This window comes from Argiope bruennichi, chromosome X1 (genome assembly GCF_947563725.1).
Source record: "Argiope bruennichi chromosome X1, qqArgBrue1.1, whole genome shotgun sequence".
NCBI classification, from domain to species: domain Eukaryota; kingdom Metazoa; phylum Arthropoda; class Arachnida; order Araneae; family Araneidae; genus Argiope; species Argiope bruennichi.
Genome location: NC_079162.1, coordinates 45,389,041 through 45,402,411, shown reverse-complemented (window position 1 = coordinate 45,402,411; position 13,371 = coordinate 45,389,041). Strand labels below are relative to the sequence as shown.

At 30.6% G+C, this 13,371-nt stretch overlaps 1 protein-coding gene across 1 annotated transcript in view; it reads left to right on the top strand.

The window, feature by feature from the left end:
- Positions 1 to 13,371, top strand: part of LOC129958201 (dual specificity tyrosine-phosphorylation-regulated kinase 1B-like) — a 45,613-nt gene that overhangs the window by 18,828 nt on the left and 13,414 nt on the right. The window contains exons 2-5 of the mRNA XM_056070475.1: positions 9,294 to 9,505; positions 11,031 to 11,219; positions 11,740 to 11,905; positions 12,797 to 13,083. Of these exons, the coding sequence (XP_055926450.1) occupies positions 9,294 to 9,505; positions 11,031 to 11,219; positions 11,740 to 11,905; positions 12,797 to 13,083 (854 nt within the window). The remainder of the gene's footprint in view (positions 1 to 9,293; positions 9,506 to 11,030; positions 11,220 to 11,739; positions 11,906 to 12,796; positions 13,084 to 13,371) is intronic.

The following is a 13,371-nucleotide window of genomic DNA, read 5'->3' as shown; positions in this document are numbered from 1 at the left end:
TAAACATATTTTAAATGCGAATTTTAATTTCAAATCTTTCTTCTGATTGCAAAATGACTGTAATGATTTTCTATCCCCTCCTCAGCAATTAATTATCTAATCTTAATTACAAAAAGGCATGAAAATATTGTCCTGAGAAATAATAAAAATTTTTTTTTGGAGAGGTACTATCTAATTTTTTTCTGTTTCTTTGTTCTCATTTCCAGCTTGTAAATTTATAAAAATTTTACTCTTTTTCTTCTCTCTCTCTCTCTCTTTTTCTCTTTTCTTTCTCTTTTTTTTTCTTTCTTTTTTCTCAATCGGTTAAATAGCTTTACATAATTTTAAGTAAAGCTACCATTGTATCTTAAAAACGAGCCAATGGACAAAAGCCAAATACTTCTTTTTCTTGTTTTAAGCACATAAAATACTTATAAAATCAGTTAAAAAATTTTTTTGACATCAGGATGTATATTGACTTATGTTATCATTTGCAATCAAATAAAATATAATTTTAAAGAAATTTGCTATTCTCTGATTATTTGGAAAATATAATTAAATATAACTAAATTACAGAATTTAATATCTACTGCTTATTTTTCAACAATTTAATGATAATCGTTCATAAATTCGTTTGATTTTGTTGGAAGGTAATTTTACATTCTTTGTAGCATTTATCTTGAAATTATAAAGTATACGCTGCTTTATTATAGCTTTTGTATATACCGGGAGCGGCATGAATTCGTGAAACTTCAAAAAATCATAATAAAAAAAGTAATGCTCGAAAAAAATTGGGTTTGCAGGAATATGTTCAGAGAGCCTTTTTATTTCGTTATTTCTATTAAAAAATGTATTTTAAAATAACCGATAGATGGCGCTTATACGGTCATACCGAGACGGTTTATGCAAATCAGGAAAACAGAGCACAGTAACATTATAGTACATTTTATTTTAAAACAAAAGATGCGCAACATGACCGCCACCACAATGTATTAAGCAAGTGAGGCGCGTAACTACACCTATTACAGTTTCGTGTAACATGTCGGCATCGATGCCACTAACGGCCAATTGAATGACATCTTTCAGTTCCATCAAAGTGGCAGGAGAGCCCCGGTAGACACGAGACTTCAGGTATCCGCACAACCAAAAGTCCGCTGGAGAAAGATCTGGCGATCATGAGGGCCACTCATTCTTACATCCTCTGCTTATCACTCTGTCCTCAGTGAATGTGTCTAGGAGGAACGTCTTAACAGAACTGGCAACGTGGGGCGGGGCACCATCCTGCATGAAGGTGATGGAAGATAACGCACGTCTTTGCTGCAAAGCAGGCATAACGTGGTCTCGCAAAGGCCTAAGATAGCGTTCTGCAGTGACGGAACAAGTTTGCCAACCGGATACGGGACAACGCTGTTCAAAAAAGAAAGGGCCTGGAATGAAGGACGCAGTGAAACCGCACCAAACAGTCACATGTGGAGAATATAATTGTTTGGTCGTGTACGCACGAGGGTTTGATGCTGCCCAGTTACGACTGTTTTGCGTATTGACGTCACCATGCAATGAAAAGTGGGCTTCATCTGTCCACATGATGTTTAGTAACCAGTGGGGGTCACGTTCCATTTGTGCAAGCACCCATGTTGCAAAGGCAACCCATGTTCATCAGCCAGATTTTCTTGCAATCTGCTGGCAACAACTGGTGAAATGCCTCTATCTTGTACTGATGCAGTTTCAAGATTTCGTGCAGAATATGTCGGATCTACCTTTTCGCAATTCCTGCTATTTTACCTGCTTCACGTGCACTGGAACTCCCCGTTGAAGTGTCGGCTGCCTAATTTCTCATGACCCTTTGGACAACTAAATTCAATATCCCATTTAATGAAATTGGGTTTTTCTTTGCCTTAATTCCTTTCACCGTCCGTAACTGTCGCAATGCTTAGTCGCGGATTCACCATTCTTATAGAACAGTTTAACCACTAATGCTCGATTCGGTAGCGATAGCATGCTACTGGCGTCGAATGACATCCATTTCCAGGCTTGTGTTTTATAGCTATACTGATTTGCGTAAACAGTCTCGGTATGACGTGTGAGCGCCATCTATCGGTCATTTTTTGAATACATTTTTTAAATGGAAATAACAAAATCCCAAAGCTCTCTGAACCGCATTTTTTCGAGCATTACTTTTTTTATTATGATTTTTTGAAGTTTGCACGAATTTATGCTGTACCCGGTATATATATATATATAATATATGTGTGTGTGTCCCACGCCTATCTGTATGTAATAACAATAAGTTTGTCTTAAATTGCTGTCCAAGCAATTCTTTAATTTCGGTTCCAGGGTTACTGAACTGTTAAAACGCCATGAAAGGTTTTTGTCCTCTTTTTGCTTTACATTCTAAGTGGCTAAATTGCGCTGCAATTTTCTCCTATAGTCATGGCTAGAAGTCACCGACAAAATTATCAAAAAAAGGCATTTAAGTTTTCTTTTAATCACTCAAGTTACCAATTAATGGAGTCTGCCTTTTATCAACGATTATAAATTCTTGTAAGATTCAGCAGCACTAAATCCATTCTCTTAACATTATAATATCTCTTAATTTAATTTAAATCTTAATTGATTTCCTAATGTTTATCTTAAATTAGCCGTTGTTACTTCAGTCTAAAATTTTCTCTTATTTCCTGATCCAAATCCCGCCTTTTTATATTATTTCTACCACGCGCTATAAAATATTGCTGAGTCGGGAAATCTCATGCTCAGAGCAAAGAGATAAAAATCCCTTACGCTTACGACATAATTTTAAAGATATTTAAGATTCAGTTTTCTAAGTGGACTCATATCAAAGAAATCCCTGTCGGAATCTCTTAGTAAAAGCCTCTAAAGAGAAAATATTTGTCATATTCCTCTTGTGTTATGGTGTGAATAGACGTGTTCCGCCTTTCGTCCCCTTGTACAGACAGACTATGGCTTCCGTGGTGAAATAAATTGCAGTCTCTTCCAGAGTTACCATCTTTCGAACGCGCATCTACCAAAATTAAGCTACATATAGGTAATATTATGTGACATAATATAATGTTAGGTAAATGAATGTTGAGTTGCCGAGTATTTAAAAGAAGCAGTCTTTGTTTGATATAAAATCATTACATATCGACGACTTAGTGTCTGAGTTTGTTGTAAACTTGAAGAAAAATGAATTTTAAATACATTTGTCAGATATTTTTCGATTCTGAGATATAACCGTCGATAAGAGACGCGATGAAACTTCGCTGGTAGAATTATCAAATCAGAAAGAGGAAATGGCAGCCTTTCAACATTCGTATTCCTTGTTTCGGGATTGAAATTAAAACCGAAACTAAAGAATTGGTTGAGCAGAAAAGAAAGTCACAACTATTGCATTTCGAGAAGCTTGGGAAAATGCTTTTTAAGGTTAAGCTTAATTGATCAGAAAATAATTTATTTTTAGAACGTGGGTAAATTGACGCTATAATATAGGAAAAATGCATTTCTTTAATAAAGGAAGCTAGCTCAAAATTCCTAAATGATTTATTGGCATCATAATATTGTAGAAATTACTCCATTTTTATATTCTTTTTAAAAATTTCTATGTTAAATCCATTATCAGCGAGATATTCCGAACCGGGAAATAAAAAGCAAATAAAGAAGGGGGGGGGGGGAGCAGAAGAATATAGCCAAAACTTATATAGCGTCAGAAGTAAATTTAGCTGGGACAACATTTTAATTTCAGCATGGGAAAATGAGAGCCCGCGTTATTCAGTAATGAAATCAGAATTCGGACTAATAAAAAACAGTTAGTTACAGTTAACAAAAGTGCGTGGATAAAGTTATATATACTATAAAAAATTTATCTTAAAAGTATCAGATGTTTCATCAAGCATTTATAATCACGGGAACGTTTTCTCCGTGTCTTCCGCTTCTCCATGAAGTGAAGCCAACCAAGTATGCCATTTGGTCATCGCTTTTTTGATTGATTGTGACCAAAATCTAACACAGAACTACAGTTTGGATGTCAGAACGACTCAGAAGGTTCTTTGCCAAGGTATTAAGTAAAAGAGATTGGTAAGCCAAACAATATGTGTATCTTAAGATTAATGGGATACAAATTTACAATGGCACAATTACACATTTTTCTGAAAAACAACATTTCAAGTCTTATGCAGCATGATATAGTAGCCGGTAAGATCCAGTATCAGAATAAACCTTTTGAACTCTTAATTTAAAATAAATGATCAAAGGGCTTGCTCTGCATACATTTTACATGGTGTTGTTGTTCGTGCATCTATGTTGCTGTATTATTTTAATTTCCTATAAACCTGTGTTATATGCATGTTGTATATCATTTGCATTTGCTTAATGCTCTTTAGCAATTGCCCATTGTGTTAAGGATCCCATGTTCTATTTTAAAAATGAATTGTTTCTGCGAGCCTGGCCTTCCTGTGAAGTTAATACTTAGTCCAATAAAAGTTTATATTAACAACCTTTAAAGCTATTGTGTGTATAATTATTTCACTTTATTCAGGTTCTTAAAATAATTAATTTTTACTCAGTTTGATTGAAACTTTACTTTAATATTTTCTCGAAGTTAGAAATTAATGATACATAGAGAGAACAAATGTTGGCTAGGGTTAGAATTTCGTTCTGTAGAAAATAAGTTAGGATATGGTTTAACAAGTTTTTTCTGAGGAAACTTTTTGTTTGGACATTTGTAAAATTTTTTCCTTCCTTGATTCTGTTTATATAGTTGTCATAGACCACTGCTTTTTAAACTTGCCAGTTATTTTTGGATGGTGGCCTGGTGGTGGGAATGGAGCATTTGCGCTCGATAAATTATTCCCTACCCCTGTTGCATCGTAGGTTTACTAGAATTTGGACCTTTGGCAAGAAAACTTGGAACGGGTAACGGTTTTTAGTTTTCCATAGCTGCATTTCCGGTCGGGCTAATTGGTGATAATGGAATGGCGATAATTTTTGTAAAACTTTTATTTGATCTTTCATTTATGAGATCTTATACATACATTTATGTTATTAATATATCTTGCAATAAATGATAATTAATTTTATTATTAATAGAAAAGTAAGACTGTAAGGTGCCGGCTGCGGAACTGGAAGGTTTCATGTTCGTGACCCGGTTCCACCGAAGAACCGTCGTTTAAAAGGGTCTGGTGCACGTTAAATCCGTCCGGGCCAAACGTCCTCCCACTGGGGGGAGGGGGGGGGGGAATGCCAGCTCAGGTGTCGTCCTCGTCATCTGACCGCGGTTCAAAAGTAAGAGGCCCGTCCTAAAATAGCCCAAGTATAGCTTTAAAAAACGGGACGTTAGTATAACTAAACTAAACCATTTTTGGATGGAAAAACTCTTTATCTTAAAGTAAATTAATGAAAAAAAGATGACATTGACAATTGCTGTCAAAAAATTCAGTGTTAAAATAATTTTTTTACCAAATCTTAATAAAATTTCTTAAATCAAGGCGGTTCTTCGCCTTAACGAGAAACTTAGAGGCAGTAGAGCAACAGGTCATGATGAGCCCCATTCTTTATTGTTAGTCTCGCCCTTCATCATTTTTTTTTCTAATCGTAGTTCATCATTTCTCAATAATTAAAGTAACTTTATACTTTTTAAACGAATGAAAATTTTTTGATAAATGTCTCTTTGATGTGTGCTGTTATTATAAGACGAGACTTTACGAGACCATCTTTTTCAGTATTTTTGATCACATTGCAGTTTTATTAAAATTATAGTTTTGTGAGCGTACTCGACACCTACTATTTTTTAATCGCATAAAAATATCGAAAATTGTAGTAAAAGTATTTGTAAAAGTTAAAAAATATGAAAAATGACAACATAATGAAATATATTTTAAAAAAAATTTTTTTGAAGTGACGTTATTAATCCGATATAGGCAATGTATATATATAATTCTGATTAATGTGTTACATCTGCAGGTTGATTTTTTTTTCCTTGTTTTCAAAATTAAAGTATTTTTTGACCACTAGTTTCAATCGAAATATTTCTAGGTGAAAAGAAAATATGATCAGCTGATCTAAACCATCTTCTTCCTTAGCCTCAGACCAGATTGTTATTTCAGATTTAAGAGCATAAAATTCATTTCTAGCAAAATTTGTTGTTGTGCGACATCAATTAAATCTGTCGAATAATTTAATGAGCTCAGTAAGCGTAACCTTACGTCAAATTCGGGATCTCCTGATAAAGCAAGGTTGAAATACTGAAAATTTATGATAAATGACATCATTAATAATCGCTTGATTGGCAAGAAAAACGAAATCTATGCAGTCAGTTGACGTTCGTTAGTCACGGTTCAAAGTTCGGAAAACGAATTAATCAAATTGTTTTGGGTATTTTTCACCCTCACCTTGGCTTTTCTCACTCCCCTTATATAAAAATATCGATTTAATGCTTAGCTATTTGTTCATGGTGTAAGTTGTTGATAAAAGTGTATAAATATGATACAGGAAAGAAAAAAAAATTAAAAAACTGAATGGGGGGGGCAATGAAAACAGAACCCAAACAAGCCGCAAATGAACTTCTGATACGTCGCTTAAGCATTCAATTTCATCCTTGCAGCCGCCATCAGAAGCTCCTCAGCTGAAGATTCATTGAGGCTGGATAAGAAACTGTTTTTTCATTCACTGTTCAACCTCATTCACAATCTTCATAGTAACGTTTGAAGAGCGGAAAATCTGGCCAACATTTGTTTTCTTCGAAGGAGCGGGCGGGGGTGCCTTGAGATATTTTATCAATGGCCTGAGTTGTGTACTGCCGGGAAAGTGACGATTTGTGTAACTGATAGCTGTTTTTGACAAATTGATATCGCTTCTGTTGCCGCCGTAGCATTTACTCTGTATGATAAATAGTATTTAAAGGGATCGTATATAATCAATCTACTAAATAAAAATGAGTAAACGAATAAAACGTTTAGCTTTGGACGAAATATGCGCTAAACTGGTTAAGAGAAAAAGAGTTTTTCATTGTGAGTATATGTATAAGGAAATATGAAGATTTTTGCCTACCTATTTAAATTGTTACATATGGTTATTGATTATTTTAGAACCAATTAGCTAAATTTTTGACAATAATAATTGTATTCATTAAATATGTTTAGTCTGAATTTTGTTTTTAAATGAAACAGAACTTCAACTTTCTTTAAGGGATGTATAAATAGTTGGTAGTTTGATTTAAGATAAAATACTATAACCAATGGTTAACCAGAATAATATATTTTTTTTTTCCCTTGACAGAATTGTGTTTGGTTGTTTTTTGCTCCCACGTTTTATTTTTTTGGTTGTAAATATTGTATCAGTATGAAAAATTAACCAAGTGTTTCGAATGCAGAAAATATGTTAGTATTGATTAAAGTTGCTGCTGACTATAAAATTTTTCTAAATTTAATTATTTTGAAATTAATTGAATTACTTGTGATTTCTGAAAAATCCTGGTGTATAAGAAGTGAATGTATGTACTATATCAGCATTTTCCTTTTGCATTCCTTGATTAGTCTTATTATTTTTGAATACCTCATACTTCCCATGCCATACTCCTTCCCTGACTAAACTTTCACACAACATTCATATTAATAATGTGAAGGGTGTAAATTAACTTCAAAATCATACCCACATAATAATATTTATAAGATTCATTAAAAAAAAAATCTTTTGGACAGTTCAATGCCAAGACAGATGAAAATAGCATTGTAATAATTTCCATCAATTGATGGCAAAAATTGGTAACTATTCATCGTGATAATTAACTGTTCAAGTGGATGATTACTTTATTGTTTAGTTTGATATTATTTGATTTCATCGAACTGAATTTTGTAAGATTAGAATCAAGTGAAAGCACGTATAATCTTGTGTCTATATCATGCTTTCTAAATATATGTTTATAATATGCATACAAAATGAGACTTCTTTTTATAAATTTTATGTTTGGAAAAGTTTTTAAAATATTATTGCTTTAATTCTGAGCTCTTGATACTCTTCTTTCACTGTTGCCATATGGACTTTCGGACTTGCATAACTTTTGCTGTTAACACAAACACGGGGAAAAAAATTCTGTAACTTTTATTTATTTATTTATTTAATTTTTTCCATTTTAATCACACACACGCATATATATATATATATATAATATAATATAAAAAATTTGTTTTCCTTTATTACCAATGTTACTTTTGTATATTCCAAAATATTCCTCCATATATGTCCAGGGGCATGCCATACCAAGGTTTTAGGATCTCTCTTCTGTGTACTGGAATTCTAAGCTTCTTAACACATAACTCCACCTGTATATTTATTAGTTGGAATTACATTACAACTTCCAAGTATTGCATAGTACTTTCAGTCAAATGTGTGCTATGATCAGAATGCCATACTGTAGTTAATATATTAAATTAGTATCATGTAAATTATTTTAAACTATAACAGTGCAAAAATTTGATGTTTTAGAAACAAAAAATTAAACAATACTTTAAAATTTTCTTTCACACATAATCACATGAAAGTTAAAAATTTAAGTGCATTGGCAAATAGTTTGGAATACCTTCTATTATTATGTGTTTCACTATCTCTAAATTCAATATGCATATCAATGATATCATGATGCTTCATAACATTATTATTTGCTGTGTCATGGTTAACATTTCTCAGCAAATCTTATGAAGTACACAAATTTTCATCAGTTTCTTGTCTGTGGCAGTATTCCAAGGTTTTTATTCAATTGCTTTTTTTTTCTCTTTTTTTTTTCCGTCAAATTTTAGATTTAAATTTATACTTTCAAAAATACTATTATTTTGATATTGCCGATTAATGAATTTGATTACTGGAATAAGCTAGCATTCTTTGAAGTGACTAAAATTTTATATATGCCTTTAAAAATTATTATTAAAAATTTTTAATAATGATTTAAAAAAATATTTCACCTGTTTATGTGTTTAATTAAATTTAGTTTAGTTTATTTGTTTTTTATGTTTATTGTTAAAATGTAGTTTTGATCAGTTATTTTTATAAATAGCAGGATACTACTTTTTGTATGCAAGTTTGTTGAATAACATGTTAAAAGTAATTTATACTGCAAAACAAAAGTTAACCTAAAAAATTTTTGTATTTCTTTTTTTCATAAAATTATTATTATTTATTAGTAAATGTTAAATTTTTGCATTTTATTTATATTCATCTTATCTTGCAGCATTTGGGAACTGCATTTTAAATTATCTGAGAATTTACTTCCTTATTCATTACAATATTTGTCTAAGAATTGGAATCTGTTTTATTTATTTCTTTTTCAGTTTTAGGTGATCAGACAAAGCAGTCAACATCTATGTATGGTCAGCTCGTGACACCTGATCAACTTGCTGAAATAACTTCTAGAGCTCAAAGTTCCCAAAATGACTTAGCTACACTCCATTCACTGACACCTTATAAATGTCGTGATCCTAGCCTTGCTCCATTAAGAAAGCTCAGTGTAGACCTTATAAAAACTTATAAGCACATAAATGAAGTAAGTGTGTACATTTAATTTCGTTTCTATTTTATTTATCCTATAAAAGGCAATGAATTGTTTTCTAAAACTAACTGATAATTTAACAGATTTCTTAAGCTCTTTGAGATTATTGTACGTCAGTAGCTTGCACAAATTATGCATCTACCAGCAAAAGAGGAATCTATACACAGAAACATTAACATCTTATGTTATTTTGGTGTTCTTTGAAATTTTCAATAATACTAAGAGCCTTCTTACCAGTAATTTGTAATTAGGATTTTTTTGCACTTGACATTCAAGCCTGCAAAACATCAGCCAATTAATTATATGATTTTACATTTCTTAACTGCTACTGTGAGAGAGCAAAAAACTAAAAAAATTTTTTTTTAATCCAAGTAAGTTACAAGGAATAAAAATAAGAGATTATGGAAAAGATTCCAAATTTTGGAAAATCTTCACCCCTTAAAGTTACAAGCTCCAATTTAATTCATGTAAAAAAAAAAAAAATAAATAAATAAAATAAAAAAAAAATCTGTTTCATTGCATGTAAAATATAAAGCAGCCACTAATCATGATAACCAACCATTGTCTTTCTTCTCTTAAGCCAAGTAGCTATAATCAAAATAGTTTGTTCATAAAAAGAAATCTAAAGGTTGACTTATTGCTTGAAAAATTAATTCTACAATTAAAAAAAAAAAGATCTGCATGTTTATCTGAATTAGATATGAGAAGATATGAAATCGGTACTGTCTGATTCAGGTGCATCAGATACACTTTGATTCTTATGTTAGAGAAAAGTGATGACCGGATTCAGATCATGAGGATGCACTAAAATATCATGTTGCTATTTCCATCAAATATATGGAAATACTGCGTTTCTTGTCAAGAGGAAACACCTTTTCAAAAACAGAAAATAAATTTTTTTATGTACAACAATAAAATGAAAAATAAATTCTCTTTTTTACTGTTAAGTTGTACTACCACCTTATTTAATTTGATGTCTTTTTAAATTTGACTTGTTTTCTTGTCATGCCACATTCAGTTGTCATAGATATAACATCTATTTCTTATGTATAAACTTTAAAAGTGCTGTTTTTGTGAATAATTTTTTTGAATATCATATTTGACATTTTTAATTTCATTATCATCTACTATATTAAACTTGATGTGATTTCTTGATAGCCATTTTTAGCAATTTATTTTGAGAACTTTTTTTTAATTAAATATTTTATGTATCACAATGTGTATTTAGATGTTTTGGCAATTTTAACTCATTTCACATATTATTATGCTTGAATCAGTATAGCCATATCTGGTTCTTAGGGCAGATATAAAGAGGGAAGGGAAAAGCATTGCATTAAAGATTATCTTACTTGGAATATTTAATAATACTTTTAATAGTCTATGTGGAGTGTTTTCTGACATTGTAAAATTGATGTATAAATTCATATATTTTACTTAATGAAAGCTGTGTTTGTATATCTGCTGTATGTATTTTGCTTAAATTTCTTAGTAAATTAATTGGGCATTTTTTCCATAAAAGGTTTACTATGCAAAAAAGAAACGAAGAGCACAACAGACTCAAGGTGAAGATACAAGTCACAAGAAAGAGAAGAAATTGTATAATGATGGTTATGATGATGATAATCATGATTATATAATACGAACTGGTGAAAAGTTTCTTGATCGATATGAAATTGATTCTCTTATTGGAAAAGGATCTTTTGGACAAGTAACTTTTTATTAATTTTTTTCTTTCTTTTGTCATGTTGAAACAATTATTTCATTTTGAAATAAACTTATATTTGTGAAGTAATTGAAAAATTAATAGTATTATATTTCTGAAGTAATTGAAAAATTAATAGTATTATTTATTTTTTGTGTAATTTATTGAAGCAGAATATCGACAGTTTTTTGCAATTAAAATTTTATTCAGTAATTGTTCAACAATTAATATTATTCATAGCAAAATTTCATGGCATTAAAACAAAGAAATTCCTATTATTTGTGCCATTTGTAAAATATATTTTTCCTGGATATATGCAATATTTAGTTCATAAATTAAAAGAATAAGTTACTTTAGAAGCATTACTAATGTATCATTACCAAATTTTCTCTCACTATTATTTCTTACATCTATTTGTTTGTACCTTTATAAAGCTTGTCTTTGCCAAATGATATAGTATGTGTACTGCATATTTATTTAATTTTTTTATATGTATTGATATATTTTTTATATTGTGTTTTTACAGGTTGTGAAAGCCTATGACCATGAAGAGCAGTGCCATGTTGCCATTAAAATAATCAAAAATAAAAAGCCTTTTCTTAATCAAGCTCAGATTGAAGTGAAATTACTTGAAATGATGAATAATCATGAAAGTGATAACAGTTTTGAATTGCTGGGTCAAGATAAAATAGGTATATAACCATAAAACTTGTAAAATAAAATTTTAATTTTCAGTGATGTAAATATAGTATCTTTTGAAGTATTTGATTGTTATTCTCTTATATTCTTTTTAAAGAATTAGCACAACTTTAATGCTGGTACCTTTAAATTTGTTTCATTTCAGCCCCTGAACATATCCTTTGTATGATACTACAAAATTAGTCATGTAAAAAGCCATGTGGCAATCCTCTTGATTGTAGATTTAAATATGTTATAAACAACTCCCCTATGAGCATTTCGTGAATAAGAGGAGCCTGACACTTGAAAATAGTGGTTTTATATAAGATTAGATATAAAATGTTTAATTAACACATGCTTTATTTCCTTCATCAGAAAGACACAAAATGAACTAATAACCACAATCAAGATTTAATGCAATTCCTGTAATCATTTTTTTTATTTGAACAAATTCATCACATATGTGTGCATGGAATATCTATAATCCTTATGTATTATTGGAATTTTATTTATAGCAACATACATTGTAGAAAACTACCTATTTTTTTTAGATGAATATCTTGGCAAGTTGAGATGTAGAAATCATAAGATATTTATTTTATTTAAAGAATTTCCTAATAGAAGTTGAATTTTTCCTTCATATGCTTATTTATGGGTGAGGAGTATGATCTGCTTATTCGGACTCTGTTATATACCAGACTTGTTGAGTAAGAATAGTAGTAATTTTTCCCAAGTTTATTTTGAGGGATTTAATTTGCCACTCTTTCTATGCAGTTTGACAACTGATTTCTTGATACATATTTTTTTGCCTTTATTATGTTTTTTTTTTATTTCATGCAGTAAGTTTTCATACACTACTACTTTTTTTTTATAACAATCTATTAATTATTTAAATTTTCTCTTAGTGAAATTGAAAGGACATTTCATGTGGAGAAATCATTTGTGCCTGGTGTTTGAATTGCTGTCTTACAATTTGTATGATCTTCTCAGAAACACTAACTTCCGTGGAGTGTCCTTAAACTTGACTCGAAAATTTGCTCAGCAGATGTGTACAGCTCTCATGTTTTTGTCTAGTTCTGATCTGAACATTATTCACTGTGACTTAAAACCTGAAAATATACTTCTTTGTAATCCTAAAAGAAGTGCAATTAAAATTGTGGATTTTGGTAGCTCCTGCCAACTTGGTCAAAGAGTAAGTATACCTATTATCATTTAATAGTGGAAGATATTTCATATTCTATTTCCTTTTGTTTTTTCATATGAAGACATTACTATTACATACAACATTACATTTGATTATGTTTAGTATGAATATTTTAAAAATAAATTGCTATAATTTCTCTTGAATTCTCAGTATTGCATTCATATAAAAAACACATTCCGATTGTTAAATAAATAAGCTAGTTAAAAAATGTAGCTTTTTGAGAGGTAGGTACCTGAAATCTGCATGTATATTTCTTTGCATGTATATGTGATAAGT